The sequence below is a fragment of the Orycteropus afer genome, unplaced genomic scaffold, assembly GCF_000298275.1.
Source record: "Orycteropus afer afer isolate SDZICR_OR568_19922 unplaced genomic scaffold, OryAfe1.0 scaffold00120, whole genome shotgun sequence".
In the NCBI taxonomy this organism is placed as follows: domain Eukaryota; kingdom Metazoa; phylum Chordata; class Mammalia; order Tubulidentata; family Orycteropodidae; genus Orycteropus; species Orycteropus afer.
The window spans coordinates 5,948,828-5,966,634 of NW_006921707.1; the positions used below are offsets into that span (position 1 = coordinate 5,948,828).

General features: G+C 36.4%; 1 protein-coding gene across 1 annotated transcript in view; it reads right to left on the reverse strand.

Moving 5' to 3' along the window:
- Nucleotides 1–17,807, reverse strand: part of OTUD4 (OTU deubiquitinase 4) — a 52,667-nt gene that overhangs the window by 14,835 nt on the left and 20,025 nt on the right. Inside the window, exons 7-13 of the mRNA XM_042781435.1 lie at nucleotides 16,720–16,855; nucleotides 13,211–13,268; nucleotides 12,838–12,952; nucleotides 12,683–12,747; nucleotides 10,441–10,535; nucleotides 8,863–8,966; nucleotides 8,573–8,759 (exon numbers count right to left, since the gene is read on the reverse strand). Of these exons, the coding sequence (XP_042637369.1) occupies nucleotides 8,573–8,759; nucleotides 8,863–8,966; nucleotides 10,441–10,535; nucleotides 12,683–12,747; nucleotides 12,838–12,952; nucleotides 13,211–13,268; nucleotides 16,720–16,855 (760 nt within the window). The remainder of the gene's footprint in view (nucleotides 1–8,572; nucleotides 8,760–8,862; nucleotides 8,967–10,440; nucleotides 10,536–12,682; nucleotides 12,748–12,837; nucleotides 12,953–13,210; nucleotides 13,269–16,719; nucleotides 16,856–17,807) is intronic.

Genomic DNA, 17,807 nt, shown 5'->3' on the forward strand with positions numbered 1-17,807 from the left:
CATTTAGGCTTTGGTTGCATCAAGGTAGGAAAGTCATGGTCCATGAGAAAAACCCCTTCCAGGACTGAAAGTTAAAGGAAGCCCGTGAGCAGTAGGCTTGTATGTTGCTCGCTTGTGACCACCTGGGCCCACTTGAGTGAAAATGGGGGAAGTGTAGCAAAGAAGAAACGGGTTGAGTTTGGTACTCTTTGACCTAGGCCACGGAGGAGGCCGGGATGAGAGGAAGGGCTGGATGGTCTGAAGGGCAAGGAGTTGTGAGCCTAAGGCACTGAAATAGTCCCTGAGGACTGAAGATGTCTAAAGTGAAGGGAAGAGTGTGACTCCCAAACTTGGTGGCTGGTACCCATGACCTAGCTGGGATGGCTAAGGTTAAGCTGACCAGACCTCGACCAAATGAAGAGGAAGATGTCTGACACTGAGCTGGTGTTAAATTGCTGCAATCTGATGGCTTGCGCTGGATTGGACTTTGATTGTTTATGGATCCAGATGCCTGAAGTTTCCAAGCCGAATAGAAGATTCTCCAGAGAGAAAGGACCATGCTTGTCTCCTCAGAGTACTGGTTTGCTAGGGATGGGCAAATTAGAAATTGGCTATTTAAAATGGGGGAAGATAAAGGCATGAAGTGGCTGGCTTACACACTTTCATGGGTGTGGTTATTCTTAAACTGATGGTGAAGGGGATGTTAATTTTTGAAGTATAAAAAGGATGGGATAATGTTTAGAAAAGTCAGCGGTGGCCTGCAGTGTAGTAAGTTACCTGGTATGGCTTTCCTAGCCTTAAGTATTTGTAAACTCAGTGGTGGAATTTGCTGTGAGCAACCGAGGAGCCCCTGATTGTAAAAGTTATCCACCTGGGGTACTTCTGTTGGGCAAAACACAAAGCAATGTTCTGGGTGGTTCCTGCTCTCTCTCAGGTACTTAGAATTCTGATGTTATGACTGGTTAGTTTAGCCACTCTGCCAGACTCAAAAGGAGGCCTCCTAGAGGCAGAAGGTCTCTCTCTGACTGCTGGTTGAGGAAGACGTGCTGCTGAAAGAGACACACGCTGCTGGGATAGAGACTCAAGAGACACGCATTGCTGAGTGAGACACCGAGGGGCAACTCACTGTTGGGAGAGAGACCGTGAGAGACTGTTAGGAGAGAGATTTCGGCCTGGGAGAGAGACTGAGTGTTTTTCCTGAATTTGAATTGTAGCCTGGTGCTTTCCTAATAAACCCCGTAATCCGTAAGTTCTGGATGGCCGGCCACTGCAGTGAATTATCAAACCCAGGAGAGAGGTGGTGGGTACTTTGGGAGGAATAGTTGGTGAAAGGGCTGGAGGGAGGCAGCATGTCTGGCCTTGCAGGAATAGGCCTTGGGCTATTGATGGTGATTCTGTCTTCCTCTTATGTGGTTAGAGGAGGTCAGGAGATGTGGCCTACTTGACCTTTTAGCACTCCCCAAGAAGGGCAGAAATTTAAGCATTGTATGTATTCTTTATGCCATATTCCAATACTTTAATTACAATTAATTTTCAAGTGAAAAGAAATGTTATATATGTCTCAAAAGCATTCTGATTTTCTGTTCTAGTTAAAGGGCAAAGTTAAAGGAGACACAAGGACCAGCCTCCTACTTATGACATCGAGGGAGATGGAGAGCTAAACAAAAATTTAAATGAACTAGTCTAGATGAATTATTGCAAAGTTAAGACTACTGCCATCTCTATATAATTTTAGCCAAAGAAGGATTACAAGCAATAAAAGGAATGGATTTTAGCAGCCTATACACAAGAATAATGCTTGTATACGGTTTACACCTACTAAATAAAAGCAGTTATGAATACGATTTCCAACATGTCTAACATTTTCACAATAGTAGGGAATCAAATCAAAATCCTACAGAAAAAATGTTACTTGCTACAATACAAAGATGAATTATCTCCCTAAAGAGTTGGATATGACAACCATTTTAGCTTTTATTTCATCATTTGTTCCATTCACTTTAGCTATTCTCCATTCAAGGCAAGTTTCAGAGTCTCTTCCAACATCCATTTTAATAAAAAGGCTGACCAAAAGATTTCAAAGAGCAGCTTAAGAAAGTAAAGTATAATGAAATGTGCAAACACCTGGAATTAGAAAACCAAAAGCAAAGGAAATGGTCACCATTTCTCAACCTGAAAGAACTGAAGAAAAATTCAAGCTTGCAAATATTGAAAGATTCTATGGGAAGAAAGAGCCCAAAGAGACAAAATATGACCTACCTTGATTATATCCCTCCAGAACTTAGAGACTATCCAAAGATATTATTTGATGCATTGAACACCAATGACAGAAAACCAGAGGAACTGTGGGATAACATCAAGAACAACATGAAAAGAGCAAAAGGTCATTAAAAAGACAGAAAAGGAAGAAAAGACCAAAATAGATGTCAGAAGAGACTCTGAAACTTGCCTTTGAATGGAAAGTAACTAAAGAAAATGGAAGAAATAAGATAAAAGAGCTGAGCAGAAGATTTCAAAGAGCAGCATGAGAAGACAAAGTCAATTATTATGATGAAATGGGCAAAGAACTGGAGTTAGAAAACCAATAGGGAAGAACATACTCGGCATTTCTGAAGCTGAAAGAATTGAAAAAATTCAAGCCTCGAGTGGCAATATTGAAAGACTCTGAGGGCAAAATACTGAATGATGCAGGAAACGTCAAAAGAAGGTGGAAGGAATACACAGAGTCACTGTACCAAAAAAAAAAAATTGGTCGGGGTTCATCCATTTCAGGAGGTGGCACATGATCAAGAATCAATGGTACTGAAGGAAAAAGTCAAAGCTGCAGTGAAAGAACTGGCAAAGAATAAGGCTCTAGGAATTGATGGAATACCCGCTGAGATGTTTCAACAAACAGATGCCTTGCTGGAGGCACTGACTCGGTTATGCCAAGAAATTTGGAAAATAGCTACCTGGCCAACTGACTGGAAAAGATCCATATTTGTACCCATTCCAAAGAAAGGTGATCCCACAGAATGTGGAAATTATCGAACAATATCATTACTATCACACACAAGTAAAATCTTACTGAAGATAATTTAAAAACAGTTGCAGCAATATACTGACAAACAACTTCAAGAACTGCAAGCTGGATTTAGAAGAGGACATGGAATGAGGGATATCACTGCTAATGTCAGATAGATCTCAGCTCAAAGCAAAGAATACCAGAAAGATGTTTATTGTGTTTTATTGCCTACGCAAAACCATTTGATTGTGTGGATCATAACCAATTACGGATAATGTTGAAAAGAATGGAAACTCCAGAACACTTGATTGTGCTCATCAGGAATCTGTACATAGATCAGGAGGCTGTCATTCAAAGAGAACAAGGGAATTATGCATTGTTTAAAATCAGGAATGGAGTGTGTCAGGGTTAGTGATCTTTCACCATACTTACTCAATCTGTATGCTGAACAAATAATCTTAGAAGCTGGACTGTATGAAGAAGAACATGGCATCAGGATTGGAGGAAGATTCATTAACAACCTGCTATACAGAGATGACACAACTTTACTTGCTGAGGGTAAGGATGACTTGAAGCACTTATTGATGAAGTTTAAACACTACAGTAAGCAGTATGGAGTACATCTCAACATAAAGAAAACAAAAATCCTCACAACTGGACCTATATACGGCATCACAATAAATGGAGAAAAGACTGAAGTGTAATAAAGATTTTTATACTACTTGGTTCCACAATCAACATCAATGGAAGCAGCAGTCAAGATACCAGATGACATATCACACTGGGCAAATCCACTGCAAAAGACGTCTTTCAAGTGCTGAAGAACAAAGATGTCTCCTTGAAGACTAAGGTGCAGCTAACCCAAGCCACGGTATTTTCAATTGCCTAATATGCATGTGAGAGCTGGACAACAAACAAGGATGACTGAAGAAGAGTTAATGCTTCAAGTTCTGGTGTTGGTGAAGAATACTGAAAGTACCATGGACTGCCAAAAGGACAAACAAATCTATGCTGGAAGAGGTATAATGCTCCTTGGAAGAGAGAATTAGAATTCCCAGACTTCATCTGACCTACTTTGGTCATGTTGTCAGAAGGGACCATTCCCTGGAGAAGGGTATCATGCTTGGTAAAGTGGAGGGTCAGCAAAAAATGGGAAGGCCCTCAATGAGATGGACAGACACAGTGGCTGCAGGGTGTAGCCAGGATTGTGAGGCTGGCACAGGATGGGGCAATGTTTCGCACTGCTGCTCATCTGGTCACTATGAGCCAGAGCCTACTCAACAGCACCTAACAACATGGGGCAGAATATTGAACGACACAGGATGCATTAAAAGAATATGGAAAGAATACAGTCACTGAACCAAAAAGAACTGACCAATGTTCAATCATTTAGGGGCTCTGGTAGCATAGTGGCTAAGGCACTTGACTGCTAACCAGAAGGCTGGCGGTTCAAACCCACCAGCCACTCCTCGGAAGGAAGGTTGGTCAATCTACTTCCGTAGTGATACTGCCTCGGAAACCCAAGGAGGGGTCACTATGAGTCGGGGCCGACTCAACGGCACATAACAACAACAACATATGATCAAGAACCAATGATACTGAAGAAGACATCCAAGTTGCACTGAAGGTACTGTTATAAAAAAACACTTGGTGCTCACTTCAGTAGCACGTATACTAAAAGCTGCATGATGATATTTGGCTGGCAGTGGTTAATACGTAGACATGAAGCTTGCAAGAATTTTTTATATTGTTATTGTTACATAGAAATCGAGTGGTATCTGTAATGAAGTACCACTGGAACTTAGATCAGTAATAATAACAGCAAAATTAATAATAACTGGTCATACATTAGTGTGCCTTTATTGCAGATGTGCAAAGGAATTTTACTTGTTAAAACAAATTTAGAAATGGCTAGTTACTGTCCAAGGGACTGGTACACCATGCAATCCTCGGCCTATATGACTATGAGACCAGAAGAAGAAGATGGTGCCTGGCTACCACTGTCAACCACTTAAAGGGGGACCTATGTAGGAGATCCTGGATAGAGAGGGAGAACAATGTGAAATAAAACTCAGAATCATTTTTTAAAAAAAAAAAGACGAGGTATGCTGGTCTGACAGAGCCTGGTGGAACCCCTGAGACTATGGTCCCTAGCTGCCCTTCAAGTCTGGAATTGAACCCACTCCTGTGGCTTCCAGCCAAAAAAAAGACAGGCATAGGAGCTAAACATTTATATTAGATAGATACACTCCTTACAGAGATCAATTATGGGAGAACAGAAGTGTTGTGTATGCACAGGGAGACCACTTGGGGCAGGAGTACATGGGAGGAAAGGACACAGAGAAGAGGTAGCTATGGGGAGGAAGTGGGAGGAGAACTGTTGCACTGTGGGAGATATTACAGTCCATTCATAAGACCAAGTGTGAACTGCTGTATAAAAGATGAATTTTCACAATGAAATTAAAAAAAGTACACTGTTCCTATGAAACCTTTCATAAGCTGAAATGGCATAAAGTGAAGCAGCAATTACCATTTATATGGAAAATTTTCTGAGCATTTCCAGATCCAAAATTAACCTACCAATCAGACCATTACACATAAAACCTAAAATAACACTAATATATAATGTTCGCAGGCACAGTTCAAAGCTATGGCAGCTTGATGCTGAGATGCTGAGCACAGTTCTAGGGAAGGACTTGGCTCTGCGTACACACTGCCACTTTAATGCTCATTGCAGAACAAACTCTGAATGGTAGTTTTGCTTTTCACCTTTTTTCTCAAAAGCAAAATTTCTCTTCTGATTTCTTTTTGTTAGAGAAGACACGTACTAATACAGGTCTTTTATACAAGCAAAGTGTCATAAAGCAAATTTCCAAGAAGTGGGGGATACTAGTATTTAAGTTTAACCATTTTGTAATTGTGGGTTTTTTTTAAATTATTCTTTATTTCACTTAAGAATACTCTGGCATCAGGGAAAATGCAACTTTTCTAGTCTGTCACAAAATGAGAATGTTATTAAAGAAAAGTACCATCTTTGCCTTATGATCTTCCTATTCTTATTTTTCACCTTTAGATTTCCAAGTAAATATTCTAAAGAAGTTAATCCCCGTAGGTACTTTGCTTGCATTGGGTAAGCTCTCACCAGATACTAATGAATTATGATACACACTAGCTGATCAGTGGCACAAATTCTGTCTGCTCAGAGAGTCAATTCACTAGGTCCTGAATATCCCTGCCCACTGCTGCAGAAATGCAAGGTCCTGATTAGTCTTCACCCACGCTACTTCTCAGGCCTGTGTTTGCAGTGAGCAACCTTGAGGGATAAGGTAATACCTTCCTCACAAATGATCTTTAATTATTTGTTGTCACTAGAATAAACTTTTGAAAAACTTGCATATTTCATATATATGCATAAAATATCCCCACAAGAATGCACAAAGGTCTGTTATTATGAAATGGCTCTGTAGAAGAAAACTAGATACCTAGCAAGATAGAGAGGAAGGAGACTCTGTACAGAACAAATAGCCTTTGGAATGTTTTATATTTTGAACAATCTGAATTAATTTTCTATCATAAATTTTTAAATTAAAAAAATTCAATGAACTTAAAGTGCTGATAAGATGCTAATCTAAGAACCTTCAACTGTGCTAAAGTTAGATTTGAAAAAGAAAAATTAAGTAACATAACCTCACGATTTTATTGTCTTGATAATTTAACAAAATGATGCTTAGAACTGGATCATTTGGTCCTTTATCTTATCTCCTCCCAGTTCAAAATGCTTGCATCTCTTAATAACTCACATTCTCTTAGATCTGCAGTTGGGCTCAACACATTCAAGCCTCAACACAATATTCTTTGTAGTTTTTGGCTTCTTCTGGAAAATCAGCTTAGTCTCCCCACCATATCCACCCTCTGCTTCTTGTCATACCACCACTTTCCCTGGGCATAAAGAAAATCTTTGACCTTCTTATATGATGTCACTTAATCGGACTGATACTTGCCATGCTTCTTACAGAACAGTTTGGCAGGTTTTAAAAACATTCCCCACATTTGTGTGAGTACTATGGGCATGAAAAGCAACAGATAAGGTACTTTTTGAAACAAAATTTTAAGTGTATTCCCAAGAAAGAATTCTCAAATACCAGAAATAAAAGAACTACAGGCCAGAACTTGGCAAACACACAACTAACGCTACAATTCTTGATGTGATTGTGGAGAGGGCACTTCAATGGAGAAGGCATTGTCCACAGTAACCTAGAGGGGCTCCAGCATCCACAAGAGAGACAGCCATAGTACTGCATGAACAGGAGACCCTCAAGGCATTCTCTCTCAAATAAACTTCTTCCAAAGGGCTATAAATTCAATGGAAGGACGAAAAAACAAAATAAAATCCACACTGCACAGGGAAATCGTGACACTAAAGTTCATCTGTCTCTGGATAGTCACAGAATACTTACGCTGATAATAACCTAAAACTTGTGGCCCTATACAGTATTAGAGATATTACTACAACAACCACTTCTCAGAACAAAGTAAATCAATAATTTTGGTTGATTTAAGTTCTTACACAAAGGGGAAATTGTGAATGCAAACTAGAATCCAACGTTGCTTGCCAAAATGAAGAGGACTTGAAACATGTACTGATAAAGTTAAAAGGCCTGAACATGAGGAAAACAAAAATCCTCCCAATTGGACTGAAAAACATCATGGTAAGTGGAGAAAAAACTAAGTTTTCAATGCTATCATTCCACCTGGATCAACAATCAACATCCATGGAAGCAGCAGCTAAGAAATCAAAAGACATACTGCTTGGGCCAACAGGCTACAAAAGACCTCCTTAAATTAGTATTAAAAAGTGTTAAAAATTAGGTTAAAAAGATGTCACTTTGATGATGAAGATGCACTTGATCCAAGCTATGCTACCTGTCACACTGACAAAGAATACCAAGTATACTGTGGACTGACAAAAGAATGAACAGATCAGTTTTAGAAGAAATACAACCAGAATGCTCCTTAGATGTAAAGATGGCAAGGCTTCAGATCACTTACTTTGAACACATCATCAAGAAAGACTAATTGCTAGAAAAGGACAACCTGGGTTGTTAGATGGTCAACAAAAACACAGAAAGCCCTCAATTAAATGGATTGATACAAGAGCCGGAACAACAGATTGAAACATAATGATCATGAAGCTGACACAGAACTGGGCAATGTTTCACCCTGTTATACATCAAGGTCACTGTGAGTCAGAGCCAACTTGATGGCAACTAACAACATTTAACATTTCACAGCCACCAGAAAAATATTAAGTGCAAAAATAAGATGAGACTAAAACAAGATCTCACAAATCAACTGAAAAACTAATTAAAAAATAAAATTTTCTTACCCTACAAAATTACTTTGATTTGGTTAAAGAGAATTACAAAGAACTGAAATCCTCACGTGTTTTATGAACAATACCTGTAATACTTATGCTTTGGATACTATATGCCAAAAAAAAAGGTTATAACAACTATTAAAATGCATATAATGTGGCATATAAAACAAATGGCTCTAATCTAACTTTACTTCTCTTACATTGAAGGTTACCTTATGATCTGTGAGGGTGTCCTGCTAAGGTTTTTGTGCTCATTGGAGGATTTCTGAGACTGTGACCCCGAAGAATGACTAGTGAACGCATGTTGTCTTATTCCCGAAGGATGCTGTAGTCGAGGAGGTAGTGCTGATGGAGCTTTTATTGGCTTGCTCAGATTCTTTGGCCCTCTGTAATCCATGTCTGTGACAAGAACCCAAAAATACCTCATCATTTTCCTATTATGAACAACCCCAAGTGCCATCACCCTTCCCATCAAAGAAATGGTAACTTGATGTGCTTCTACCAGAATGGAAATTTTGTCCAGAAGTGGAAGGTTTTTTTATCTTCTTCCCTGACACTGTGTTCCAGCTTTCTGGGGGAGGTGGCTTGAGGTTCTTCAATGAGTGTCTTCAAAAGAAAAAAAAAACTTGTAATGACTTAGATTACACTAAAAGTATCTATTTAAACAAATATTTGCGCAAGTATCTTATTTTCAACTTATATAAGCTAAGAATTTCCAATTTTAGTCATTATAGTGAAAACAAATTAGAATTTAAGTACAAGTAGCATTTAGCAATTTAGACATAATTCTAATCAAATAAGATGATATCATTCAAGATACTTTTTAATTTAAGAAGACAAAAAACTAAAAAATGTATAAAAGTATAAATTAGATAACAAATTACTATTATTGTTATATATGACACAGTACTATAGTTATGGTGGTGGGGGTTACTTATTGTTAGAGGTACATATAAGCATCTACGCAGAAATGGTGTGATGTCTGGGATGTGCTGTAAAATATTTCAGGCCCACGTCAATTAAAAAAGTTTTTTATAATGTGTTAGGGGAAAATAGATCAGAAAAGACTGCTAAATTCCGTTAGTTGCTGAAATTGGGTGATAGTTATATTGGGGTTCACTATACTATTTCCCATGAGCTCTGGTGGCATAGTGCCTAAGGCATTTGACTGCTAACCAGAAGGCTGGAGGTTTAAACCCACCAGCCACTCCTCAGAAGACTGGGCAATCTACTTCCGTAGAGATATCACCTCGAAAACCCAAGGAGGGGTCGCTATGAGTCAGAACAGACACCAAGGCAGTGAGTTTTTTTTTTTTTTTTTTTTTTTTAAAGTACTATTTCCCTTTATTTGTATATACTTGAAATTTTCCATAACAAAGTTTTTAAGGTCTGGATTCATAAACTTTTTCTTTACGAAGCCAGCAACTGAAACACTATGTAATAGCAAGCCAACAATATTTTACTACAAGATCTGACACTTACTGTACTACTGTTGTTAGTTGCCTCTGAGTTAATTCCAACTCACAGCAACCCTATGTGTGCAAAGTAGAACTGTCCATACAGTTTCCAAGGATATGACCTTTCGGAAGCAGATCTCCAGCCTGTCTTCAAAAAGCCTCTGGGTGAGTTAGAGCTCGCAACCTTTTGGTTTGTAGTAAAGAGTTTAACCATTTGTGCCACCCAGGGTTTCCCACTATTAACCCATGCACTACAGCACTAAATGAAATCAGAAATACTAAATGAAATCAGAAATGAATACAGTTCCTGCTCTCAAAAGCTCCCACTGTACCACTGTATAATTACAATCTAGCCAATGTCCCTAACTTCCTTTGTGAAGAACAGGACATTCAAACTATAAGCAATAAAGTAAGTTTTGTTTTTGGTAAATTTAAAATCTGCCAAGTAAATAAGACCTCAATTCAAACTATTTTTTCTAAAGATTTGAACAAATACATTTTCTACACATAGGCAATATCATTCACTGAATTTGCAAATACATGGGAACATATAGAGATTCTCATGATTACATTAAGTTACATAAAAGAGTCAGTAAACGCCTTAGTTGAAGAGCAGTACATACTTCTTTCCTAGTTCGTCAACCAAAACTGGTCCATTCTCAGAGTGAACCCCTTGAACGTCTGCATTAGAAAAATTTCCACTGTGATCTAACCTAACCTGTAGAACAATTCCAAAAAAAGAAAATCAGGCACTCACTTCCTCTGCATTAATCTTCAGTTTTTAAATTTAAACTTTTATTTTGTTTTCAACTAAAGAAAATGAATGTACATAGGGAAGAACAAAACTACATTCAAAAGTATATACAATAAAATCCATTTCCGAGCTCCCAGACCATTCCCTAAAAGAAAGTTTCTTATTTATCTTTCCATATTTTTTCTACATTGTTTTTCTAAAGAGTTCAAGCAGAAGTGAGAATATCATCTATGATGTTTCATGTTTCCAAATGAGAGGCAGTATGCCCTGGTTTGAATGTAGGATTCCAAATCTGGCTTTTCCACTTACAAACAATATGACCTTGGCCAAGTTACCCAGCACATTTTCATTTCCTCACATGCAAAATGTGGCTAATAACAGTACATCATAGGACTCATGGAGATGGAATGAGAATGCATATGAAGTACATAAAGGACACCAACTTACACATGGCAATTTTCTACAAATGAGTGCAACTGTTATTAAATTACCATTAAGTTTGTTTTCCAGAGAACTGAGTATTAATGTAACAGTGACCTTTTTCTCCTTAAAAATAGATCCATTTTCTCTTGTCTAACATCCAATTGGTATTGTGACAAAAGAATAAGGCCTTTGGGTTTCCTCTTATATTCAAACCAAATACATTAAATAACACACCTGACAATCAACACACTAGGAACACAATGTATGTGCCACTACCTTAAGCAACCTCCTACTTATTAGTAGATAAAAGTCCTCAAGTTGAAATCATTCATCAATCACAAAAGGACACTTTGCCTCCTCCCTTTAAGAGTTTAACAATATACAAGATTTTTCAGGAATTAATTTTAAACTGCATCATACACATACATCTTTATTTGAATGAACACAACTTACATTTGCATCATGTTTCTGTAATTAAAATTTCATCTAAGTGAAATGGACAAATATCACATAGAAACAAAATATTCTAAAGAGAAAAAAACTAAAACAGGTATCTGCTCCCTATCATCTATTTGATCAACAGCCATCTATATTACTGCAATTTTAACCTCAAAGGAAATATGCTTAATTTAAAATAATGAATAATTTGATGATAGTCTAAGATAAGCAATCTTCTCTTTTTTGTTAAATGGGTGGAGGGCTTTAAGCTCTTAATTTATTCTACTTTTTTCTCTTCCAAGTTTTCCAATTAATTGTAATAAAAGCTGTCACAACTCAGTTCTATTATAACATATTTCTAACAGTACTATAACGAAGGGCCCAAATGAATTAAATCCTCTTCTCCTTTTAAATACCTCAGAACCAGAATATTATTAAAAGTTCTTAAAATAACACTTGTCATTGATGTTACAGATATAATCCCGGTCACACACTTTTCACAAACTAATTTATCATAAAGTAAATGAGTATTTCTCTTTAAGTCAAGAAGAAATGTTCATCAATGATTATTTTAAAGTAGATTCAATAATACATTTCAATGAAAAGCATTTTTGATGAAAAGTATCTTACATATAAATTTTGTTTTGTTTGTTTTCAAATAGTAGTATTTTTTCAGAAACAAAGAACAAAAAGGAACCTTGGAAATTCTCCAATCTAGGATTTCTCCAACTATTGATAATTTGAACCAGTTAATTTTTTTTCGTGGTAGGGGGTTATCGCATGCACTACAGGATGTTCAGCAACATCCCTGACTCATACCCACTAGATGTCAGTAACACCACCCAACTGTGACAACCAAATACATCTCCATACATTGACTGCCAAATGTTCCCAAAGAGGCAAAATCACCCCAGGCTTAGAATCACCACTTTAATCCAACCTTCCCCTTTCACAATGAGAGACATAGCTTATTCAAAGTAAATGGCAAAACTTGTCTTATGATTCACTCTCCTTTTCCTCAATTCAACAGAAAAAAAAAAAAAAAAAAGACATGTGAAAAGATGACAAAGCAAAGCGACCTAAAAAGTCAAGTCTGAATTAATTTCAACCTGAATCAAGTTGAACTCATTTGTAACCTACTAAGACGTATACATGATAAATACGTACTAAAGCCTCAAACTGACACATTCAAACTATTTTCTTGGTTTCTATTAAAGACAAAAAAGATTTCAAATAAAATATTTTCTTACTTGGCATTTATCTCCAACTTCATATTGTAAGCCAGCAGCAATGGAATAATCACGTTTTTGTTGAGCTGTAACAGTTATCAACATAATATCAATTTGACTTAATTATTTGCAAATGCCACAAAGCAAATTTCTAGAAAATACACATTTTAACTCACCTTGTTTAGACTGCAGCCAAATTTCATATTGCACATTTCTATAGACTGCCGGATTGAGTGATTTAAGAACCTTTCTAGATAAAGGAGGGCTAGTAGAGTTCCCATTGTTCTTCAGATGCAAAAGAAAACAAACAAATCCAAAAAGTTCAATTAACACAGAAATGCTCTGAAAACATTATTTGACATAGGTATAAGAGTTAGTCAAATGAAGGGAAAAAAATAACTTCAAAAAATTAGTCATCAATAAATTTCTTCCTAGTATAAGAACCTGATTTTATTGAAAAGATATCAGGAAAAAAAAAAAGTTTAACATTATAAAAATTCATATGCTTTCATATATTGATAGACTAGTTAAACTATCTTTTAAAAATACCTGATTGCCTGACAAAGCTTTAAATCCATTCACATCATTAGCAGTGGTAGTTTTACTCCTAAAAAGGAAAAAAAAAAAAACAATCAGGAGCACACAAATATGTCTGCACCAAGAGTAACTTCTAACCTCTAAAATTCTCAAAAGAATTATCTTCCAAAACAATGAGCTAATACAAGCTTTAGTGTAAGTATATATATATACAGATAAGTGTTTGTGTGTAGATTTACTTAAGATTGAATCAAAGACTATTATTATCAATAAATGTTACTACCTCAGTCACCAACAAGAAAACAGAAATAAACTGTGGAATTTGGGGAAGCACAATAATTGACTTTATAAAATAATTCAACATTACTTTCAATTTTCAGGTGTGGTTCCCATTAAAATATTTTACTACAACAAAATTATGTATACCATCAATTCTTCTATTAAAAACATTCTGTACCAAATAATCTTCACAACCAAACAACTGTCATCAGTTGGATTCACTGTAGCACATACAACTATAAAAGGAGACCTAGTCAACAGCTTAGCTGCTAGCCAAAAGGTCAGCAGTTTAAAACCATCAGCTGCTCCCTGGTGAGCTGCTCCCTTAAAGAGTATAGCTTAGGAAACCCTATAGGGCTGTTCTCTGTCACACAGGCTCACTATGAGTCAGAATTGATTCAAAGGCCTACAACACGTAACTACACAGTGTACATTCATGCATGCAACAAATATTTGAGTGTGTACTGTGTTCCCAGACCTCACATCAGGTGCTGGGGTCTAGCAGTAAGCAAAAACAGTCAAAAATCTCTAGCACATGAAATGTATAATCTAGGGAAAGTAGATACAAACTAAATAATCAGTATGCTAAACATAAGATGCTATGAGGGGTAAAGGACCTCTAGTTATGCAATGGTTAAAGCATTCAAGTGCAAACCAAAAGGAAGGTAGTTCAAACCTACTAGCCACTCTGTAGGAGAAAGATGAGGAAGTATGCTTCAGTGAAGATTTACAGCCTTATAAATCCTATCAATGGCAATGGGTTTGGGTTTGGGTTTGGTTTTGGTTTTTATGGGAGGGGGGAGTAGGAAAGAGTGACAATGTTGAGATAGATGTAGGGTGAAATAATTTTTTAGAAAAAGATCTGAGGAAAGGTCTGAGACATCTTTTTGAATGAAGAATTAAAAGCGGTCAGATAGCAAACCCAGTTACTTAGTATTTCACGCAAAGGGAACAGCAGGTGCAAAGACTACAAGGTAGGACAGTCTAGCAAAGAGGCTGGTAAGGATGGAATGGTAATGATAGGTTGAGTGGGAGATGAGCTGAGAGAGGTTGCATCTATGTGTGCTCTTTTGTGTAACAATTCCTTCTTAATAAATCAATCTCTAGTCTTCAGTAAAGAAGCCTGGATAGCATAAACAGTTGGCAATCAGTTGCTAACCTAAAGACTGGTAGTTTGAACCCTCCTAGCAACTCTGCAGAAGAAATGCCTATCCAATTGCTTCCATCAAGATTATGGCCCAGAAAGCATGGGGATGGCTCACTATGAGCCAACAGCCGACTCAACAGCACCAAACAAGTCTTCAGAACAATCTCTAAAGGTCTGTATCTTTAAGTGCAATAATACTTCAAGAGACTTAACTGTCTAGACTAGAAAATCACCTAAAATTTCCAGTACTTCAGGACTGGCCAAAATGAATCCTGAAAGAATCCAGGCACTAGAGTATACTGACATCTTTGGTCTTCCCTTATTACCAAACTATATCTGTCTTGCCATGGTTATATATAGCATTCTACTTCCCTACAACAGATATAACATTAACAAAAGTAAAAAGAATATTTAATAGTGCAACAAAAAGTTAATTAAAAAGGGGTCCATACACCAAGGACTACAATTAAAAACAAATCAAACCCACTACCACTGAGTCAATTCCATCTCATAACAGCCCTACAGAGCAGAGCAGAACTGCCCCATAGGGTTTCCAAGGCTGTAAATCTTTACAGAAGCAGACTGGCTCATCCTTTTCCCACGGTACAGCTGGTGGGTTCAAACCACCAACCCTTTTGCTAGCAGCCAAATGCTTTAACCACCACACCACCAGAGGACTACAGTAGTACAGTATAAAAAGAACTGAACATGATAATGAGCCTACCTTCTTTCATACCTCCTCCATCTTCCAGCTTACTAACCTCCAGTCTATACTTCATCTACTTCACCTGCCTTCCCAGACCCAACTGCTGTTAACACTATTAGCAACAGTATGTGCTAAAAGTTCCCCCACTCCAACCACAGGTAATAAATTACAACAAGCTAGCTGTCATTCTCTCTTCCAACTTCCCCTATGTTTACTAAGATATATTAACCAGATAGTTGCCCAGAGAACAACTATGGAGCAGAATTTCTATCTGTGCAAAGTTAGTCTATTCAAGGATTAAGTTTATAACAGCAGACCCAAATTCTAACCTAACTGACTCAAATTGTCAAGATATGGTAGTAAATCAAATTTTCAATCTAGAGCAGAAAATTTTAATTCAATAAATGACTGGAAATTACAATTCAATGAAGATGTATTTTTTAGAAGTATTCATTTAATAATTAGCTATCTTTAGGCTAAATCCCATTTCTATTTCTAGCTTCAGTGTATAATACCAAGTAGAGTATTTTCATAAAGAATACTTTTCATTTCACTGGGAATATGGTTGGTTCTTATGAAATACATGTACAAGAAATGAATTTCTTAATAATGATAACTACTAATATATATTAAACACTATGTCTAAGAATTAGGCTATGCACTTTATATGTTCTCTCATTTAATTCTCATGAAAACTCCCCCTTTGAGGAAACACTAACATATCCTTTTACAGCTGCAGAATTGAGCCTTCTGAGCGAATGTAAGTAATTTGTCCCAAGTCCAGTTAGCAAGAAACCAGTACTGAAACTAGGGTTGGATGTCCAGAGCTCAGTCTCTTAGCCACTACCACGTATTGCCTGTATGGAAAAGATAAGCTTTCTAGATTCTAAATTAAAAGGTATTTATTCAGAACTAAATAGAGACATTATCCAGAACTGTTCACATATTTAAAGCCCAACATAAGAGTTTCATTATTTATAAAAATTTTAAAAAGGGGGGAGGGTGAGCATTATCTAAGAAAAATAACAATAAAAGGAACTCAAGGGAATCAAAGTGACCATTTTATCATTAATAGATAACTTATGAATTGATAACTTTGTAATTTTACAATACACACACATAAGGTAGTATTCAAATTTATTCTACATGTACAATCTTCATTACTTCAAAGAAACAGATCCCCATCAACCAAAAACACTGACTTTCAAAAACTACCACATAACAGGTATTAAATAAAATTAGCGGTAGAGATAAACTTCTACTGAGAGTACTATTATTTTATGAATATCATTACATCTCAGTATGTGAAAAAATTCCACGCAGAAAAATTTGATGAAATGTTTTTACGTGCACTAAGAAAGATATTTTAAGATTTAAATTTATTCTTACTTGCAACTGTCATCCTCTGAATCGGATATATCACTGTTGTTGTTTTCATCAGCCACGTCAGAGGAGTCTAGTCCCATCAAGATTTTACTAACATCAGTTTTAAATACCTTCTCATACAGCAATTCATAAAGGAGAGCTGAAATTAATAAGTGTTTTTATGCAATATTTTTAAAACTATTTGCAATTAAAAACTACAGTTTTTTTTTTTGTTTTTTTTAAAGAAATAGGAACAAAGAATAAAAATAAGACTGTCTATAGCTCAGGCTTCTAAAATCCTAACAAGATACATGCAACATCAATAACACAATCTAATCAGAAAGTTGCCTAAAGAGCAACCAGAATTTCTATCTGTGCAAAGTTGTTTTTGTTAGTTACCTTCAACTCCAATCCAACTCATAGTGACCCTATGTATCACAGACCAAAACACTGCCTGGTATGCAAAGTTAATTAGCTCAAAACCATCATATGAAATGCTAGCATTTAAAAAAAAAAAAAAAAATCACAACTAAGAGACAAGTATGATGATAGTAAACAGCAAATGTGTAGGCTGAGCAATTACTACATTTTATATACACTGCTAAAATTTTAAAAATCGTCATATTTAATGATAACAGAAATGTACTATATTCTGATTGTATAGATGAGGAAACTGAGTTTCAGAAATGTTAAAAAAAAAAAAAAAAAAACCTTAAGGAGCATGGATGAAAAACATAAGCACTATTAGAAAAAGGAATGTGGCATAGTATGGAGTACACTAAAACAACAAGTCATTAAGATACAGATCCTGGTCTTAGCTTTTCCACCATCTATAATCTTGAGCAAGGCATTTCACTTCAGGTTTCTCTGAAACAAGAGGCAGTCTGACTACTTAACTCAGCTCCAGATTTCATGAAATCTTGGTAATTTTCATAAGGGACTAAAAAGAAACTCGTAAAATATATTCTCAGCAGTTAATGAAGAGAGGAAGCATAACTAGAAAACTTTTTTTACTTTAAGGGAAAAAAAAAAAACTCCAACCCTGAAAGCATGGAAATATATTTCATAAAAAATTTAAAAACACACTATACATGGACTTTAGGATTTTCATT